Source organism: Ornithodoros turicata, chromosome 3, assembly GCF_037126465.1.
Source record: "Ornithodoros turicata isolate Travis chromosome 3, ASM3712646v1, whole genome shotgun sequence".
Lineage (NCBI taxonomy): Eukaryota > Metazoa > Arthropoda > Arachnida > Ixodida > Argasidae > Ornithodoros > Ornithodoros turicata.
The window spans coordinates 8,350,555-8,369,167 of NC_088203.1; the positions used below are offsets into that span (position 1 = coordinate 8,350,555).

General features: G+C 45.9%; 1 protein-coding gene across 4 annotated transcripts in view; it reads left to right on the forward strand.

Annotated features, from left to right (window-relative positions):
- Window positions 1-18,613, forward strand: part of LOC135387939 (protein Wnt-5b-like) — a 245,233-nt gene that overhangs the window by 205,683 nt on the left and 20,937 nt on the right. For all 4 annotated transcript variants that reach the window (XM_064617169.1, XM_064617171.1, XM_064617170.1 and 1 more), the window contains exon 2: window positions 10,192-10,348. In XM_064617169.1, the coding sequence (XP_064473239.1) occupies window positions 10,254-10,348 (95 nt within the window). In that variant the 5' untranslated portion in view covers window positions 10,192-10,253. The remainder of the gene's footprint in view (window positions 1-10,191; window positions 10,349-18,613) is intronic.

An 18,613-nucleotide genomic window follows, 5' to 3' on the forward strand; every position in this document is an offset into this window, starting at 1 on the left:
GCCGCATAACAGACGCTCCGACACCGCAACACACGGCCTTTGAAAATCACCCCACTTCTTGACTTGCACACTACCAGGCGAGCTTGAATGCCGCGAAAAAAAAAAAAAAGAAACGAAAAGGAAAAGAAAGAGTCTCCCATTTATGCTTCCTCAATTTCCACAGTCCCTACCATCGCAGCAACCGAAGCCAGGTTCACGCTTCATAAACTATCGTTACGTCTTCGGGAGGTTCCTTTGTCTCCTTCCGCTCGAAGCAAAAAAAAAAAAGAGAAGAAATTCTGCACTTCAAGGTGTGCGGGGTCACGCCGCAATTTACGTAGAACTGCGTTAATTCGTCACTAGGGGGCGTCCAAGAGGGCGCCACGCCGTCAGATTGGCTCGTCCACGACCAGGGGGCGGTACCTCTTCTTCTTCTTCTTCTTCTTGTAATCTCGACCCCGGGCAGTGATCCATAAAAGATCCATCAGCTTGTGTGTCATCCTGTCTATACAGCATAATCCTCAAGGTGCTCGGAGAGGCGTACCGAAATTCCTGACATACTTGAAAGCACGGTCGGATATGTACTCTGTCCGTCCTATAAGCAAACAGATGGACGAAGTATAGGGGAGAGGTCAGAGTATGCTATGGGTCACTTGGGGATGATGAGTAGGCTCGAAAAGTGCATTTGCAGAGGCATAATCGTTTTGGTGTATTCAGGTTTGCGATATAGACAGCAGGCATATAGGCAGTTGTTTGTCTGTGCCGGAACACGAGGTTCACAAACGGAAGCAAGAAAGGATGCTTTTACACTAAGCCGTATTCTTTTTCACTGCACACCGTACGCACCATATGCTGGCAAACCTGTGACGTCAACCTGTACCTTTCGGATAGAATTTCGCAAGCCATGACCAATACCTATGCATATTATGTCTCCCTAGTTCTAGGCAGTTCTCTTACTCGATGATGACACACACTCCTTAGTTCCAGTTCTATAGGGCGAGGACAGAACTATATTTGGGATGTGATGTGGACAGGCATGGCGCTTGTCCCATTGGCAATACAGCACGCTATAGGACTGTGCAACCAGAGGAGGGGAGTTCAAGAGTTGTACTTGCACTCACATCTCATGTTCCTCGTGTAATGGGGTAGTGTACTGCTCTCAAGCGGTGAATCACCCCAGGCCATAGTCATGATGTTGTTGTTGTTGTTGTTGTTATAGGACTGTACTGCCCTCTGTAGCGACTCGTCCGGAGTACAATACTCTTCGTTTTCAGGGCGAGAGCAGTATATTTTTGAGATGTGGTGTGGGCAGGCATCGCGCTTGTCCAGTTGCGGATCTAGGATTTTCCCAAGGGTGGGTCCGATGAGGACAAGTGCCACGTACATGCTGGGATTGAACTGCACTGAACCCTATGTTCAAGTCTGGAATTGAGGGGGGTCCGGACCCCTGGATTGCCGCGCCTGCGCTTGTCCCATCCTTATAGAGTTACTTTTTTAAAGAAAATAAGTATTTCCCTCATCCTATACAGTTGTCAACACAAACAGCGTTGTTTTACAGCATGTAAGATATAGTTTCCGTCAGTGTACAGGGGACAACCTCTATAGCTATAGTTCTCCTACTTGATGCCTATACAGGTTCTGGCCGAGGATTGGCATTCAGGTTGCGTTTAGTATAAGTCCGTTTGAGACGTTTTAGGGTGTCAGCCCCCTAGTGGCTGATCTTATACTGATGCCACTATACACAAATATGTTCCCATCATCCATCAGTCATTCGATCGCGTGTAAATTTTAAATATATGTTCCCATAAATACAGAGTAAGCACACCGCATTTCCCCATTGGAAGCCTTGTTGCCTGTACGTACTGATTGCGACACGGTTGTCAGAAATCAGCACCCCGTGGTTTATCCCATATCAAACCTCGAGGTGCTGATGGATCATTTATTTCGAGTAAGAAACACACGCAGCGTGTGGTCTGGCTTTAAATACAATATTCGAACAACATTTTCGAGGGTACTCAAGGAAATATGAGCTGCAGAACTACTGAGAGGCGATTTCAGACAACGAGCAGTACATATACTTAGCATGATATGACGGCGTTCGCACGTCTTATTGTCTGAGGTCGCAAATGTGCTCCGACCATCCGCTGGCCATGTCGCCGAGGCAACGTTATATCACTCATTTACTATCACTAAAGTCATTTTTCTTGACAAATTCTATAATCAATTCATGAATAAAATAAACATTGCGAAAATATATATTCTCGGACACACATAAGCCAGTACCTGGACTTGTATTAATGCCAATACCTATATTGTTTGCTGCAATGTGACGAAAGGCAACATGACACACGTACCGGTACTGGCATGAATGCTGGAAAGCGCGACGAATTTTGAAGCAATTAACGAACATTCCATCACAGTTTTACCGACTGATCTATGGATCGTGCGTCATCACCCATGAATCAGTGTACTCATTAATGACTACTTGTGGACAAGCTCCTTTTACTTACATGCAGCCGAAGAACACAAAGCTATAGGCGTTGTTCCAAATAGGCTTTGGGACTCCGCGACGGGTGTTGACAATGTGTATGAGCACACGTAAGCTCGCCGTTATACGTAGGGTAGGGTGTGACATTTTCGGGTTAAATGCCTTTTCCGGATTCGGAGGGGGCGGGGCCGGATCGAGTGTCATTTCTATATATCTAATTCGCGATGGTATCAGGTCATTTTGTTTCTTCTTTCCAGCAAACGGCCCGTGCAAAGGTTAAATATGCAAAGGTTAAAGGTGCAAATATTAGACAAGCATGCATTCTTCACGAATTCAAGTGACGAGCACCATACATGTTGCAACATCAAATGTGCTTCGCACAGTTTATTGTTGCACACCTGTAATATTTGATTGAGTCGATTTGATTTGATTTTAAGAAAAAAAAACGTGGAGATTTTTGGGAATATGTTTATTGAAAAAAAGAAAGGGACGAAGGAGATTTTGGCTTCACTAGTGTGAGGCGTGCCCGCAATTGCACATCACTTGCACCTGTTATACTTTGGTGGAAAACTCCTGTAATGAGGATGCCAACGAAAAGCGAGAGGATGATGATGATGATGATGATGATTAGTGGTGGTGGTGATTCCGACAGAAAACAATTGCGCACACACTGAGATGTCACAGAACGCGGAAACACGCAAACTGTCGAACAGCAAAACCCACAAAACACTCACAGGCTCAAGGCTTCTTGTATGCTTCAATGTCTCGGAAAAATTTCACTATGGCGGAGAACGCCCGGTGTCTGACACTGTGATTCCAGGGCCCGAGTACTTTTAAAACACTGAGCGGATGGCCGTCCACTGCTGCCAGCTCCGACTGTATAAAAGGCGACGGGCTTCAGTGTATCGTACGCAGGACATCAAAATGTCAATGAAAAAACGTCTAGGCAGCAAGAGAGCTGGTGAAGATGATGCATAATGATGCTTTGCTTTTCACCTTGTTATAATCTTTTTCTGTCTGCTTTCTTTTTTTTTGTGTTTTTTTTTCTTGTTTTTTTAGTCTATGTTCATTGTTTGATGTACAGTGCCAGTGTGTTGCATACGTGCTCACTCCCTCATGTAATGGCATAAAGGCCCCTTGTTGGACCAGTAAATAATAAATAATAATAATGATGCATAATGTAAAACCCCGAGGCTAGGGAACACGAAAGGACAGACTTCGTGTTTGTGTCTGTCCTTTCGTGTTCCCTAGTCTCGGGGTTTTACATTATGCATCATCAAAATGTGCTCGACATCTTTCACAACACCGCGCACGGAGCAGTTTGGGGAGTAATATTAGGAGTTGGAGTTGGACGGAGTAATATTTCATCGGACATAGGCGCACTGATTGTCGCTAAATAGTGTATATACGTCATACATGATGTAGTGTGATACATGATCGGGCGTGGATATATGTTTATCGAAAAAGAAAGAGAAGAAAGGTTAGTCGGGAAAGTGGCCTTACAGGCTGGTCGAGAGGCCGCGGAAGCACGAAGAAAGCGCAGGAGTGTAGTCGTGACCGCCCCCTGCATGGCTGTGCAGGACTGGACCGAGCAGAGTGGAACATGTGCTACATATGATCGGAATTCGGTGAGAAACCGGGTTTAACGCGAATTTGATCCTGAACTGATTCTGAGGGCAATAATAGGGAAGAATCGGGAGTTTAACCCGAGAAAGTCAGACCATAATTTATACCACGTGTACCATCACTGTGTACAATCCTCCATATCATCGAGGACTGTGACCGGTATACACGTGTGAACGCCGGTTGTTTCGAATCCAGCTTGAGTCTTCTTGTCCAAAGTACTTGGCCCATGGAGGTCCCCTGCGCATCAGTGCCGGGCTCTTCGCTCCCTTTTTGCTTTCATGCAAGCCACTGGACTCCTCGAAGAGCTCTAAACAGAACTCCGACATGTCGTTGCTTCGTGTTCACCATAATTCATCCTCTGGCATTAACCTCTGTGAAGTGGGGTATAGGGTCCTGTGGCTACCACGCACTGAAAGGAAAAAAAGGAGTACTTTTACTCCTTTTGGGGAGTAATCGCATTGCCACAAAAAATAGTCCCTTTCGGGAGTAAATGCACGGGAGTAAATGAATGTCACAGAGTGAAGACCGCATTTCACGCGCTGTTGTAAGAGTCCCAGGTACATAATTGGTGCGCATGCATGAAAATACTTTGAAGCAAACCGTCAACGGTGATATATCGAGTGATATAAAATCTTGCACCATACTAGGGCACAATTTGCGAAGAAAGATGCGCTAACTGTTTCTTACTCTGTGTGGTTGGAAAATTGCTACGTTGTCTGAGTTATACAGCCTTATATCGTTCAAATTGACCAAGGCCACATATTTAAGTAGACTGTTGCATTCAGGAGACCATTCGCGAAGTTTAGTGACAATTTGCAGTCCTGGGGAGTAAATGTCGGGAGTAAATGTTGGGTTAGGGGACTAAAATGGGGAGTAATTGCAGACTAGGGGAGTAGAAGCTGCAATTACTCCCCGTTTTACTCCTTTTTTTCTTAGAGTGCGGAGAAACATCCTATGTCATCATCACTTCTCCTTCGTTTGTTGTTGTTGTGTCAAAGATGCAACTCATCCTACACAATAGAAGCGGCTTCCATTCTGGGGAGCGTTTTACACCTAAGGTAACGCAGCTGTCCTGGAAGCCCGTTTTGCAGGATCATCATAAGAGACACCGCCGTTCGTGCCCTCAACCTCTATACAATGGACAGGTCGCAAGTGCTGCGACAGCTGTTTAGCTGTGACGGTGCCCATTAAATCGTGGTCGTGTTGTCATCTCGTATGGGATATACAAAAGCTTTGACGACGGCTGTTCGTGTACATATACACTTGGAAAGACAGGGAAGGTGTTAAACACGTATAGAAATATTCCTGCTTATTTTTGGCACTATCCTTGTACTTTCGTTGCTTCTCGTGATTTAATGACGTAGTCGTAGGCTTACAGATCCTCAGGGTGTGTCGACATCCGCGTGTGGTCTTCCCTGTCCCATGTAGAGATGCGAAGCCCTGGGGAAAAATTTTTTTCCCACGTCTCCGGAAAAAATTTCCAGGCGGCAAAATTCAAAAATGTAAATTTTCGTTCCAACCCGCCAACAGTGCCTTAGGTGCCTCTAATCGGCCAACAACCACCAACTTCGAGCTCCGTCTGGCCTCTCCAAATGATCGCCATCGCGTTCACATAATGTCGGAGTTCTGGTCGGAGTGGACGGCTTGTTCCAACTACCTATCGCTGAGTATACACAGCAATCTCATGATTGCTCATGGATGCTCTGCTCTGCATTTATGAATATATATCGTGAACACTACTAAAGTTTCTAGCTCATTGTATGCTGTGGCTTGGTCGGCAATGCTTCCACTCAACAGTAACCGCGTTTGCTTCCATTTCTTTCCAATTTTTCGGAAACCCCCCCGAAAGAAACCGTTTTTTTTTCGAGCGATCCAAAATTCCCGGAAATTTTGCATCTCTAGTCCCATGCTGCATGCCTGCTTCTCGGCCATAGAGGATCAAGCAGGTGCCGAATGTGCTAAGTATGCTGTTGAACAAGCATAGCGCTAAAGCTCACATAACAGTAATAATAATTCGCAAAAATTGAAGTCATGAGACGTACGGCCGCGTTCATCAACGACGCCAGATAATCCGAGGGTTAATTTTGCACACCGCGTTGTTAGCGTCCTTGTCTTGGTTCGAATTCTCAACTTTGGTGCATTCTCATGTGGTTCGCGCTATAGATGTCCCACTGACTTGCAGTGCTGCAGTTCACCACTTCTTGCTTTGGTTTTCTTTGGTGTCTGTATCCAAAGGTACCAAACTTTGTCGATTGCATGCCTCGGGTATGTATATTTTAATAAATAAATGTAATAACTTTATATATATATATATATATATATATATATATATATTAGAAGCTTAGGAGGGCGGTTGACCACGAGAATGAAATAATCAGGAAAAATGAGAAGACGACAAAGAGCTTAGAGGAAAACACAAAGGGGAGTTTATTAACACATATAGGGATAGGGGTCGACGTTTCGGCAGTCAGCGCTGCCTTCGACGGGTGTTTTCGACGACGTTGTGTTTTCCTCTAAGCTCTTTGTCGTCTTCTCATTTTTCCTGATTATATATATATATATATATATATATATATCAGTGCATATAGGCGTGCACACGTTAAGTGTACGTAGGTTCTGTACATAATTTTGCACTTGAACGTTCGGGCCTTTTTGTCTCTTTTATTCAACGGCATGAATTGCTTGTATACTATGCCCCACGTTTTTTTTTTTTTTTTTACTGAGCGTGTTCCATATTCTTACGTATTGGTCGTGGTGGTTGGTAAAATAACAAGGGGAGGTTGAATTCGCGCAAGCGAATTCTGCTACCCCCCAAAAAAGGAAAGACGGTACACCCCAAAGCAGAAAAGAAAAAAGAAAGGAAACGGTACGATTGCACCACAGAATGTCCGAGCGCACCGCAAAAGTTCACCGGGGTGAGCGTCTCGACCGCGACAACGCAGGACCGAGCGCGCCGTTCACATCAAGGATCATAGTAATGTCCACGCTCCGTCTAGTATAGAGTTTCTAGTCCAGATTTCACAATGAAATTGACAAGAGCATTGAAGGCCGCGTCCCTGTGCTTACGTATTCTTCTGAAATCATCATGCAGAATTCATGCATCGTTTTCGTTGTCACCCTGAAGCATGGTATGGGCTATCAAAAGTACAATTTTGTTCATTAATTTTTTCTTTTTCTTTTTTTGTTAAGTAAGATCGCTTTAAGTCGCTAGATACGTACGCCTTGGTTCCCGACAACAACAAGCTGGAAAGCCATTGTAACTTCTGAGTTGAGTTAAGTTGCGTTAAGTTGCGTTGAGTTGAGTTGAAGGAGAGAGAGAAAAAAAGGACTTCGTTCCCTAGCTTCCAATTGCTTCCCATGTTAGTATCCAGACTCTTAAATTTACTCCCCAGGCACTCCCCTCTCAGTCCCCGCTGAGACTGTGCTGTCTGGAATTTTCCCTGGATTTCCCTGCTGACTTCCCAGACGAATGTCGGTCCAAGTCCCTCTGAAGTCGGCCTAGGACGCACACTAACCCCACTGTCCCCCACACTTTCCTGTCGACGTCTGTACGCCGCTCATAGCTAGAGTTGCTTGGCGGCGCCAACATAGGATTAAAAAAAAAAAAAAAGAACGCTCAGTATCAACGTTACTCAACTATACATACATTCATTTAGTCCAGAGGGGGGGGGGGATATGTTTCGTGCCGATAAAGAAAAAGAAGGGAAAACTTAGCCACCCTATATAGGCTTGCTATTCCCAAAAGGAAAGAAACGAACAAAAGGAAGATAAAAGCAGCAGAGAAATTGGGCTAATGATTGGTAGAATGGTATGGCAATCCAGTCCTCAAAAGGACTAAAATGTGAGTCAAAAAGACTAAAAAGACTAAAACGAGACTGTAAATATAGTTCCATGTCTATATATAGGAAAGGGACGACGAGCAAAGCTGACTCAAACGCCTTCTTGCTTGTTACACTTGAGCCATTTCAGATATATACTCTCTCTCTCTACTCTCGCGGGCAGAACCTACAGTTCCAGGGCCTTATCTTTGGCTACAAAGTCGGCGCGTGAGTTATGAGACAGAAAAGTTTTCAACACGGGGCGATAAAACTGGACTGTCCTCACACAAACGCGACGCTGTCGTCGAAGGTGCTCTAAATCATTGTGGAAACCTTACACACCGTGACGTCTCTCCAAAATACTTTTCTCTCAATCATGTCACGTCTGAGATGTCGTTCTTCGTTCGGTTAGGTGCAAATCTTTATGGCGATAAAAAAACGACGGTAGCAGGCCGCCGTCGAAGAAAGCGCGACAGCGCAGCGTGGGAAGCGCATTCCCTGTGGGTAGATGGCGGGTCCAACTATAGCAATTACACGATTTTTCTAATGAAATTGTGAGGATGCAGGCGCTAAAATAGGCGCGGATACAGCTGATGATCTAGCAACATTGGAATGTTGCGAGAGACGCCGGCAACGAGCCTGAAGCAAGCATCGTGTGCTTGTATATATAGTTGACTCCTGAAAAACTAAGTCGTAATTCTTTCTGAGAGTTTCTTTTCCTTTCTGCTCAGCGCCGTTTCGGAAGCAAAGTGACATTGCAATTAACCGGGAAGAGTTTAATTATCTCGTCAACCCACTAATGTATGAACTTGAACGAAGTGTGCTGAGCTTCGCTTGGGAAGCGGCAACTACGTAGGGGAAAAGCTGATCGTGGTTTTAGATCTCACGGGCACATTTTTTAAAGACTGAACCAAATCTTCTGAATCCGAACCAATGAGACATATGTTCGAGATAAGGTATTGAATATGAACTGGCACTGAATTGGGTTGAATATGAAGCCTTTATGGTAACTTTGCAGCAGCCAGATTCGTTCAGACATACAGGGTGTCCCAGAAAACGTGTCGTTCAGTTCTAATGAAAAAAAAAACTACGCCACCTAGAATCATGCGGTCAACGGCATTTGTTCTTACTCTGTTTTTGCCACCTCCTGATGTGCATGTCATGTAACCTAAGCTTAATTATGTAAAGTGCGAGCTCCGTAGAGCATGATTTTCGGGTATTTTTTTCCGATACGATAGCTCCTCAATATTCCTGTCAGTTATCATTAATTTGAGCAAATTAGGCACGCTCTTCACATTGGTGGTGGGTAAAAAAGTGACATTTACTTGGCAAATTTCGGAGTTCAGTTCGCAAAAACTTACATAATTAAACTTTGGTTACATGACATGCACATCAGGAGGTGGCAGAAACTTAGTAAGAACAAATGCCGTTGACCGCATGATTCTATGTGGCGTAGTTTTTTTTAAAATTAAAATTCGATTACACGTTTTCTGGGACACCCTGCATACGTATACCTGCAGACACGTTGGACTGCTTTGAGGCTAGAACACACAAACAGACGGACAGAAGTCGTGCCAGTGTAACGCAGTGGTTACCGCACTTGACCGGTAATCAAGAGGTGCGTGATTTGATTCCCGCCGATGTCTGGCTTTTTCGACGACTACAATATTTCGATAGATATGTGTCGTTTATTTAACATCATCGTTCAAAATAACAACTACGAAAACCAAGTTACCAGCTCCCGTAGCATTGTGATTATAGGATGATTGCTTTCAACGCAGGAACTGGGAGGTGACGGGGGGTCCGAATCCTCGCACCGGCTGTGTTGTCTTGGGTTTTCCTAGGGTTTTCCGGCAGATTTTCGAGACGAATGTCGGTACAGTTCCCCATGAAGTCGGTCCAGGACGCATACTAACCCCCCCCCCCCAATGTCCCCCACTCCTTCCTGCTGTCATCTCTCCATGGTCCACGTGTGTACGCCACTTATAGCCACAGTTGCTTCGTGGCGCTAACACGAAACACACACACACACACAAAGCAGGTCAAATAATTGCCGAAATATGTGAGCAAAATCAATACAAAATGTTAAAGGATTGTAGTATATTGGACATCGTTAAGAAGACCCGCCTCGGAATAGCCTTGTCGGGGGAAGACTGACTAGTGACCCTAAGACTGACAATTCTTGCTACCTCACTTTGCTATTGTTCGCCTTTGATCGGTTTGCAGTAGACTCAAAGAAATGCACAGGTGTGACATCAGTTTGTTCTGTCCCTCCAACAGGTCACCGACGAAAAGGTGCTGCAGCACTTCAACCGCATCATGTGATCCAGTCGCAACGAAAAATGGCAGAAGCCAGAGGGCGACCAGGACTCCTGGGCTACGTCCTCCTTCTAGGTGTCATCATACCTCAGAGTGTCACAGCTATCGGGACATGGATGTAAGTCATTCTCTTCCACGAGGCAACAAAACGTGCTTCTGTGCCACGAAGTGGAAATGTGCGGAATGGATCAGGGAAATTCATGAGTGAAAGTCCCTTTTGTTCTGTGTCTGGGAAATGTTCGCTGCTCCAAGTGCATGATGGGAATGAGAGTAGGTGGTGGTGGTACCGATGAAAGAACTCGCCGTTGTCACGTGGTGCCGTCTCACATATGTGGCAACGTCACGACTAAAGTTCTGGGAGAATGTGCGTCCTGGGTCGACTTCTAGCGGAACTGTGAGAAAGCAGCAATCTTTGCACTACGAGCGGCCATGTCTATAGCCTTAAAGGAATACCGTAAAGCAGCAGAGAGGCAGGTTATGTTGGCGGCGTATATTTTAACAGCTTGTTGCTTGTAATCCCAGCACAACAACAAGTTACACATAGGACCGCGGGGAACGTTAACTATTTTTAATTCGCTAGTAAAATTGCGGTAAAACGTCTCGGGGCGACGTCTGGTGAGAAATAATCCCCGATTTGTCAGCCAACAGTGATATATGTTCCGGATTGGATTGCTGCTCTTGACGGCTACGTAGCCGACTTTATTTTAGACACAGTGTTATCCGCGTGCAATGTAGTTTTGCCGTCGTACTTGATGTACAATGCGCTCTTGTTGGTGACTTCGACACTGTGTTGGCCGTCATTTTCAATTTTAATATTAAAACGCAATTGGGACGGACGAATGAGTATTACTGAGGGCTCAGGCTATCGGACAGCTACATTTTCTGAGAATGCAGCTCTACCGCTTCCAGGACGGATTTCGTCTTACTGCAGCTTTGGAGAGAGATTAGGATAATGGGTGGGTTGTTGTTTGCTACGTGAAGTGGGGTTTATGTCGGCGCACAGGGATTACCATTTGAAGGTGGTTCTCTTGCCCAATGACACTCGACGTGTCTGTAGCGCGCATAGCATTCTCTGGGTTGTATTGGATTGAAAAGGAAAGTAATATAGATGAAGTATGACGAAGTAAACTCGACGCGAAAGACAAAGGGACGGAGGAGCAGACAGGACGAGCGTCAGTATAGGACGTCAATAGGACGTCAATAGGACGGTAATACAGAGTTGAGATTTGTTTCCAAGTAGGAATAATTCGGGGCTTTACGTCGCGAGACAACTGTGATCATGGTTCCGAGTACATGGAACTCGCTACTTCAGAAGGTTTGCAATCTGCTGTGCAACGGCCACTAGGGGGACGCGTGGTACCGTTAATCATGAAACGACACGAGAGAAAATTAACGTGCGAAAAGGGGGAAAAGAGTGGGATATATATTTCATGCGTGTGCGGGATTACTATGCATGACCGCTAGAATTGAGTGATTGATTGATTGGTAAAGAATTCTGTGAAAGCATTCGTATATACTATGTTCTCTATTCACGTGTTCAGGAGTAGCCTATAGCTGTGCCTACTTTGTCGGTTCTCACATCTCCATATTTTTTACATTCCAATCAACCAACCAATCAATCAGTGAAAGCATTTATTAGCTTAGTGCAACGCACATAACAGAAACGGAGCACACTGGAGCTGATACCTCTCTGTCAACTTCGTCGAGCCAACCAGCAGCACCCTTCAGCTTAAGAAAGCGCAGCACATGGGCTATACCATCTTTACACGATCGCTGCACCTCTTGGGTGGCCACCCATTTACAACGATTTTTGTCTTCTTTTTTTATGTTCAAACGGAAGGAAATTTCACACGGGATTACATAACACATTACGCCGCCCGCGTCCGCCAGGTTGCACGCTGTCCGTAACCTTGAACGCTTCTGGCTTCTTCGAGAAGATCCACTAAAGACCGCGGATCGGGTGTCGGAGGACGCCCAGAATTATGGTATATATGTATACCTCTCGTAAGATGGGATCTCATTCGCAAAGGGGGGAAAAAAAAGAAAGAAAAGAAATAGCCGTTTCGATGGTCCCCGGTTTTATGATACCCATGTTTTCGACATTGTTCTCCTTTTATAAGGGGCCGCTTCTCGGAGAATTGACGATGTTCCCGGAGCTCGAGGAAATCCATCGATGGGTATGAAGGGTTGTAATGGCTCTCCTTAATGATACAGCCGGGTGTGCCGTATAGACTCTCAATGTAAGAGCGGCGGGAGGACGAGAGCGAGGTGTGGAGGACGAGGCGTGGTTTCGGTTTTACGATCGTCTCTGTCTGCCGGAGAGGTGTTTCGAAAAGTTCGTGAGAGCTAAAAAGGCAGGAAATGAACGTGAAGTTACGCCTTGTGAAGAAAATGGTTGCAGAGAGCCGTCTATAGCGCCGTGGAAAATTTTTAATGAAGTTCTTCCACGTGATGCGGTCTGGGCACGCGTTATATAGAGTGACTCAGCAAGTGTTTATGGTTGCGGTGGAGTACGGGTGTACCATTTATAGGGAGGCGGAAAGTAATCAGGATCGAAAAAAAAAATGCGTAGAAAAGTTCTACACTGTAGAAAGAAAGGTTAGGTTAAGGTTATGTCAAAGGACATGACACGTTACCAGAGGGGACATTACAAGAGGCTGTCCCTATAGTGGGGGGAGGGACAATCAATCACGACTGCTAGCTCCCTTTACAGTGTCGATACTTATCTAATCTAATCTAAGTGACCGGAAAATATCAATATTTTTTGGCTATTACGAAAACGGTCACCGGGTGTACCCAAGCAGCACAATGTACTGGAAGTCGAGTGCATTGGGGGTGGACGGTATGTGTCTTATCAATGTTCTGTAGTTTCATGATTCTGTTCAAGGCCTTTCATCTACCCGTCCAACCCTATTGCACTCGACTTTCAGTGCATTTTGCTGCTTGGGTAACAGTTTGTGCAAAACAACGGCCCTAACACTTGCCGTACCTGCACTGTGCACATCTTTCATAAGGACACAATAACAAACAATACTTTATCTCGATGGTGATGGTTAACGATGATGATGACGTCACAGTTATCACAGTTGAAGACACTAGTGAACGCAACCACAGACTACGGTAGCAGGCTTTGAGTATAGGAATGCAGATAAGGCACGGATATGGACACAGGTCATCCCACGCTTTCGCACTAACGGCCGGACTGAAACAGGACGCGCACGTGTACGACTTCTCTACGTTTCCCGCGTAATATAAAAAAGTACCCCCGACGGCGTAAAATTATGACACGACCTGGTACGCGAGCACATCACATTCGGCTGTAAGTCCACCCTTTCACGAATTCGCGAAGACCGAAAAGTAACAACGCACAACGTGGTGGGAGAAAGGCGATCCCCCGCGCGCATCCCGTGGTCTAACGAGCGCTTCGCACGCCAGGGGCCCTCATTACACGTCATTAGTAGGGCGACGAGTGACGTCCGACAAGTGCCCATTAAAACCCGAAAAAGCGGGGAGCTTCTCCCCTTTTCCCTTCGTGTCTTGGAGGAGCTAACCCTACACCGCTCTGATTTATGACGGTGCACGGCTGTCAGCGCGGCGAACGCTTGTTCCTTGCCTGGGGCTCGATGAAAATCCCGAGTTCGAACACGGCTTGCTTGTCGTGTGAAACGAGATTGTGACGCTTGTTTGCAGGGCGGAAGGGTGGCCCGCTGGATCGGAAAGTTGGCGGTGGAGTTTTCTTTCCTGGTTGTTTCACGGGCAGTGTGCGACATAGTTGTTGTGATGGCGATATGGTGCTCAACTGTATCTTCGTTATATGGATTGGAGAAAGATAGTATTGCAAGATTACTAAGTGATAGTGTAAGAAGCTGTATGCGATAACCGCGTGAGCAATATTAAAGTAACTAGTTAATTAACATTAGTAGCTGCTCGCAATTTTCGACTATTTTTCGCTGACAGTACCATTGAGTAGACAGACAGACACAAATCCTTTCATGCGTGGCGCAACTTGAAACAATTAATCGGCATCGAACTTGTAGATTACTTTTTATTTTCTATGTGATCAGATGGCGCTGCTGACGACATAACATAGATGTATCGCTCATCGTAGCAGGTCCACACTTTCAAAGCAGGTCCACACCGATGCAGAGAGCCGTCTTTTACGTTTATCTGGGACAAGCTGGGATGACCTGTCGCAACCCCTTAACCACCTCTGCTTCAATTACAGCTAGAGGTTACAGGTGGCGCAACTGGTGAACACTAGAAACTGACGACAGATTACAGTATACTGCATGTTAAGGAAGCAGACAATAGGAATCCTTTATCATTGCACCCGCATTATATCTTCGTCATCATCAATATCATACATATCACTCCTGAAAATGGTCTACCTATGCCGAATGGTTCAGTATCACGTGATTTTACGAAATCACGTGATACTGAAGAATGCCAGCCAGCGCCAAATACGGCGACCGCCTGAGGTAGGTATACCACCTCGGTGCTGGGAGCAGTCCCCATAGGTATCTATCTAAAATATAGTGGGTCGCGGACTTAGCAGCAAAATGGCTCGTTGTTTCACATTCCTTGCACCCCCCCCCCCCCTCCCCACTAAAGAAAAAGACAACCTCTCGAGCGATCTGGACAAATTCCCCGAGTCACGTGACGCGACTTCCAGACGGCCAGTGAGATCCCAGGTGTTCACTCGAAATTCCCGAAACTTCCACCTTCTAGATCGGCCTTGCGCAGTCGCGCCAAGTTATTTCGAAAGACCCGCAATTACTCTGTCAGTCAGCGACGCTTACAAGAAGACAAGAGACACTTGAGATGGACGGCTTTGTTGTTTGTTGCGCATAGTTTTTCATCCGGGAGCTTTTATACAGCACCGAGGCGGTTGCGCTTGAGTTCTTCAGGTGTGCCGGGGGGATGACAGCTTATTGAGTTTGCGGAGGCCCCGTTTGAGCAGAGTCGGAACGCTCTGCTAGTATTGCCGATATTGATGGTTTTGAGTAATGTTTGGGGAAGAAACGTAAGGATCGAAAGGTCATATATAACCATGCTTGAAGGTGTCTTCCATAGACCAGTTTCATGGCGGTGCTGGATAATCGAGGAGCAAGACAAAGGGCCATTTTTCAGCTCGAAACGTATCTGCCCTGCAGGCAATCAAGTTGTCTGAAAGGATCTTGTCTCTCGAATAAACCTCCTTATTCTCTTAATTGGGACGTTCATCATTAAAGGTACTGTAAAGCAGTACAAGCATGATATGCCGGTGATATGACTAGAGATTTTGTTGCTTCTCAATACCATATGCGAAACCATACGACCGACAACGCGCTATAAGTATTTTTAATTTGCCATGAAAAATGCGGCGTAGAGGAGCGGTACGACGCCTGGTGTCAAACAACCCCCTGTACAGCGGGAAACACTGAAAATTGGTATTACACACGATTACATCGGAACTTCGTTATTTTAACAACCGTATTATTAGTTTTCCTGTTTACCTATGCATTCTGAAACCCCTGTTAACAGTGTTTTTTTGCGAAGTAACCCAGCGCTGGCCGCTGTTCGATGGAGGCTCTCCCTACTTCTCTACTGCGCCTGCGCGCTCCTTCTGTTCGCGGCCTCTTTCGAACGAACAAACTCTCGCTGTGAACCTCTGTGAACAAACAAGTCCCGACGCTGTCTGGCTTCTTCTTGAATGTCTGACACTTTTTTTTTTCAACAGCTCAGCATTTCATTTCAGTTCGCTTATCCGTTCATCCTCAGATGTGGATCGTTGTGTGAATTGCAGGGACGGATTTTATGGTGGATCGTGGTGGATTATGCGGGCCCAGTGTTATACGCATGCAATGTGGTTGCCGCCGTATGTGGCAGGAGAACGGAGTCATTTCGAATACCTAGTACAGTGTTGCCCGTAATCTTTAATTGTAATTTTCTAATTAATTGCACCGTCGATTGGAATGAAACTTGCGCAGTTTTTGTCCTTGTGGCTTGGACTATCGAATAGCCACACTAAATGGCATTTGATCGGTGCTGCTTTACAGTACCCTTAAAGAACGCAGCATACAGAACCGTTGCGTGATTAATAGGATTCGCGAATCACTCGCGAATAAGTCTCTTATATGCCTACTGCTCAAATCTAAAATTACATATTCCATGATTGGTTGTCAGCTTTTCATTCAAAATCTGACACATGTCACGGAAGGAGGAAATGGGGTAAAAGCAAGGAGAACACACGAGAGAAGTCTTCAACCCAGACCGCTAGGTGCCTTCAAAGGAATAACGCTAATGGGTTGAATATTTAACCTAGTGTTCACCTCACTACGAGGCAACACCCCAATTCCCATTAAATTGCCGAGGGGATGTAAGCCCGTGCCCTGCGCACAACAGTAGCTGGAAAGTCACTGATGGCCCCACTCCCGAAAACTTAGCAGCAATACATCAAAGCCGTAATGCATGCTGCTACACTTCATTGCACCAGCAGAAAAGATGTCGCTGTTGGCAACAACGCGCATTAAAATGGCGGCGCCCCCCGCGGGTCACAGATGGCGCTGCAACACAACGCTTCTCTCTATATTTAGAATAACAAAAGAAAACGAAGCAAGGAACCTTCGACGTTGGCAAACTTAGTGAACCGTAAACGCACCTATCCTCCCCTACTTCCGAACAAAGAAAAGCCGCTCCTCTTGATCTCTAGAAGCCGGCTCAAGTATATGCACTACTCCGGCCTTTTCTGCTCGCTGCTGCCGCGAGGATTTCGCTGGGACGCCGAAAGGCGAAAGGCTGTTCGATTGGCGCGTCACTGACGACGGCGGTGATGAAGTTGGTATAAAACACTGGGGTATGCATGCGGGCCTCGCTTAGCGTTTGTATAACTAGTCCACATCCATTGACTATATAGCCACATATGCCCACGACGGACGTGCTGGTGTCCATCGTTTCTATGGTTTTCCAGACCTTCGTTGCACAATACCACCATGTTTCACCATAATTCATCCTCTCATATTAACCTCTGTAAAGTGGAGTAGGGTCCTGTGGCTACCACGGGGAAACATCCCTATGTCATCATCACTTCTCCTTCATTTATTGTTCTTGTTGAAACAAAGGTTTCAGGTCCAGTGCCGCCGATATTTCGAACTGATACTGCTCTTGTACAGGGCCCACTACAGGGCTCTTCTACGCCAAGGAGAAGGACAATTTCTGTTCGATATATCGGCGTCTTCCGACTTTAAAGATTGAGGATATAGCTGTATTATCCATTTTTCGTCTTGGGCCACGGCCCGAGGGGACGTGCTTGGACAATGTAGTACTCCATTTCGATCCTGTTGTGTTACATGAAGAGCTAGATAACTGGAGAAGGCTGGCTTATTTCCCTTTCCACAACACGAGACACGGTTTTAACTTGAAACTGGCAGAAAAGTCCCCACGGATATCTCGCGAGCAACAAGTTCAAACCGAACAAGATGAGACCGAAAGAAGATCTCTTTACACAAAACCTCAAAACATCCTCCTCAGCGGCATACTAGGAGAGGGACCGCTTAAGAGTACTTAAAAGTCCCCCCAATCCATTCTGTCTTCCCGTTCACGACACGACATGCCGTTCCTTTGTGGCTGCGTCTGTCAGGACAGAAAAACCCGTCTCAATCTACTGCAAGAGCTCGGGTTTTCCTGGCTTTTTGAGAAGAAACCTGCTGGCCAATTTGCATCGGCCCAAGAGGCATCGCTTGTTCAGACGATGGTGACGGAAGAAAAAAAGCAGTCAGCTCTTCTTCCGAGGGGAAAAACGGGAATTAGGACCGGAGATGCCATTCGACGCCGGCGCCTTTCAAAAGACGCCTGCTCTGGTTGAATGTTCGGGGTCTGTGCTGCCCTCTTTTCAGAACGAAGGGTATCCCAGAAAGACCGTTCTTACTCGGGCTTGATGCGCTATTTATCTTCGTTGATGCCACCATTTAATGTCATCACGAGGTGGTGCTCCTAGTTCGAAGTCTAGAAAACGAACATGGTTCCGCCTTGTGGGGAGAACTGCGTACCATCGCTGTTTGGCCCACTCCATGTGGGAATATATGCGTCCATGATTGCCCAGTATAATATGCAAGTAGTCGTTAGCTAGCTTGCTTGTGTTAACATGTGCCACAAGGCATGATGGAGATTATATTGCGGGATTGAGTCAAACGTTTGCACTCTGAGTTAATGTGGTGCATCCACTTACAAAAATGCATTGTCATGTTGCAGGAACGCAGCACAACATGGTAATATAGATGGACAGTTCATCCCATTTCCGCTTGCATACACAGCGCCCCCAATATTACCTCTAACAATTCCACAGAGAGGCCGAATCAACTGGAACTCATGCGCGCAAGTCTTTCATGAAGGCCTTCACTATGTA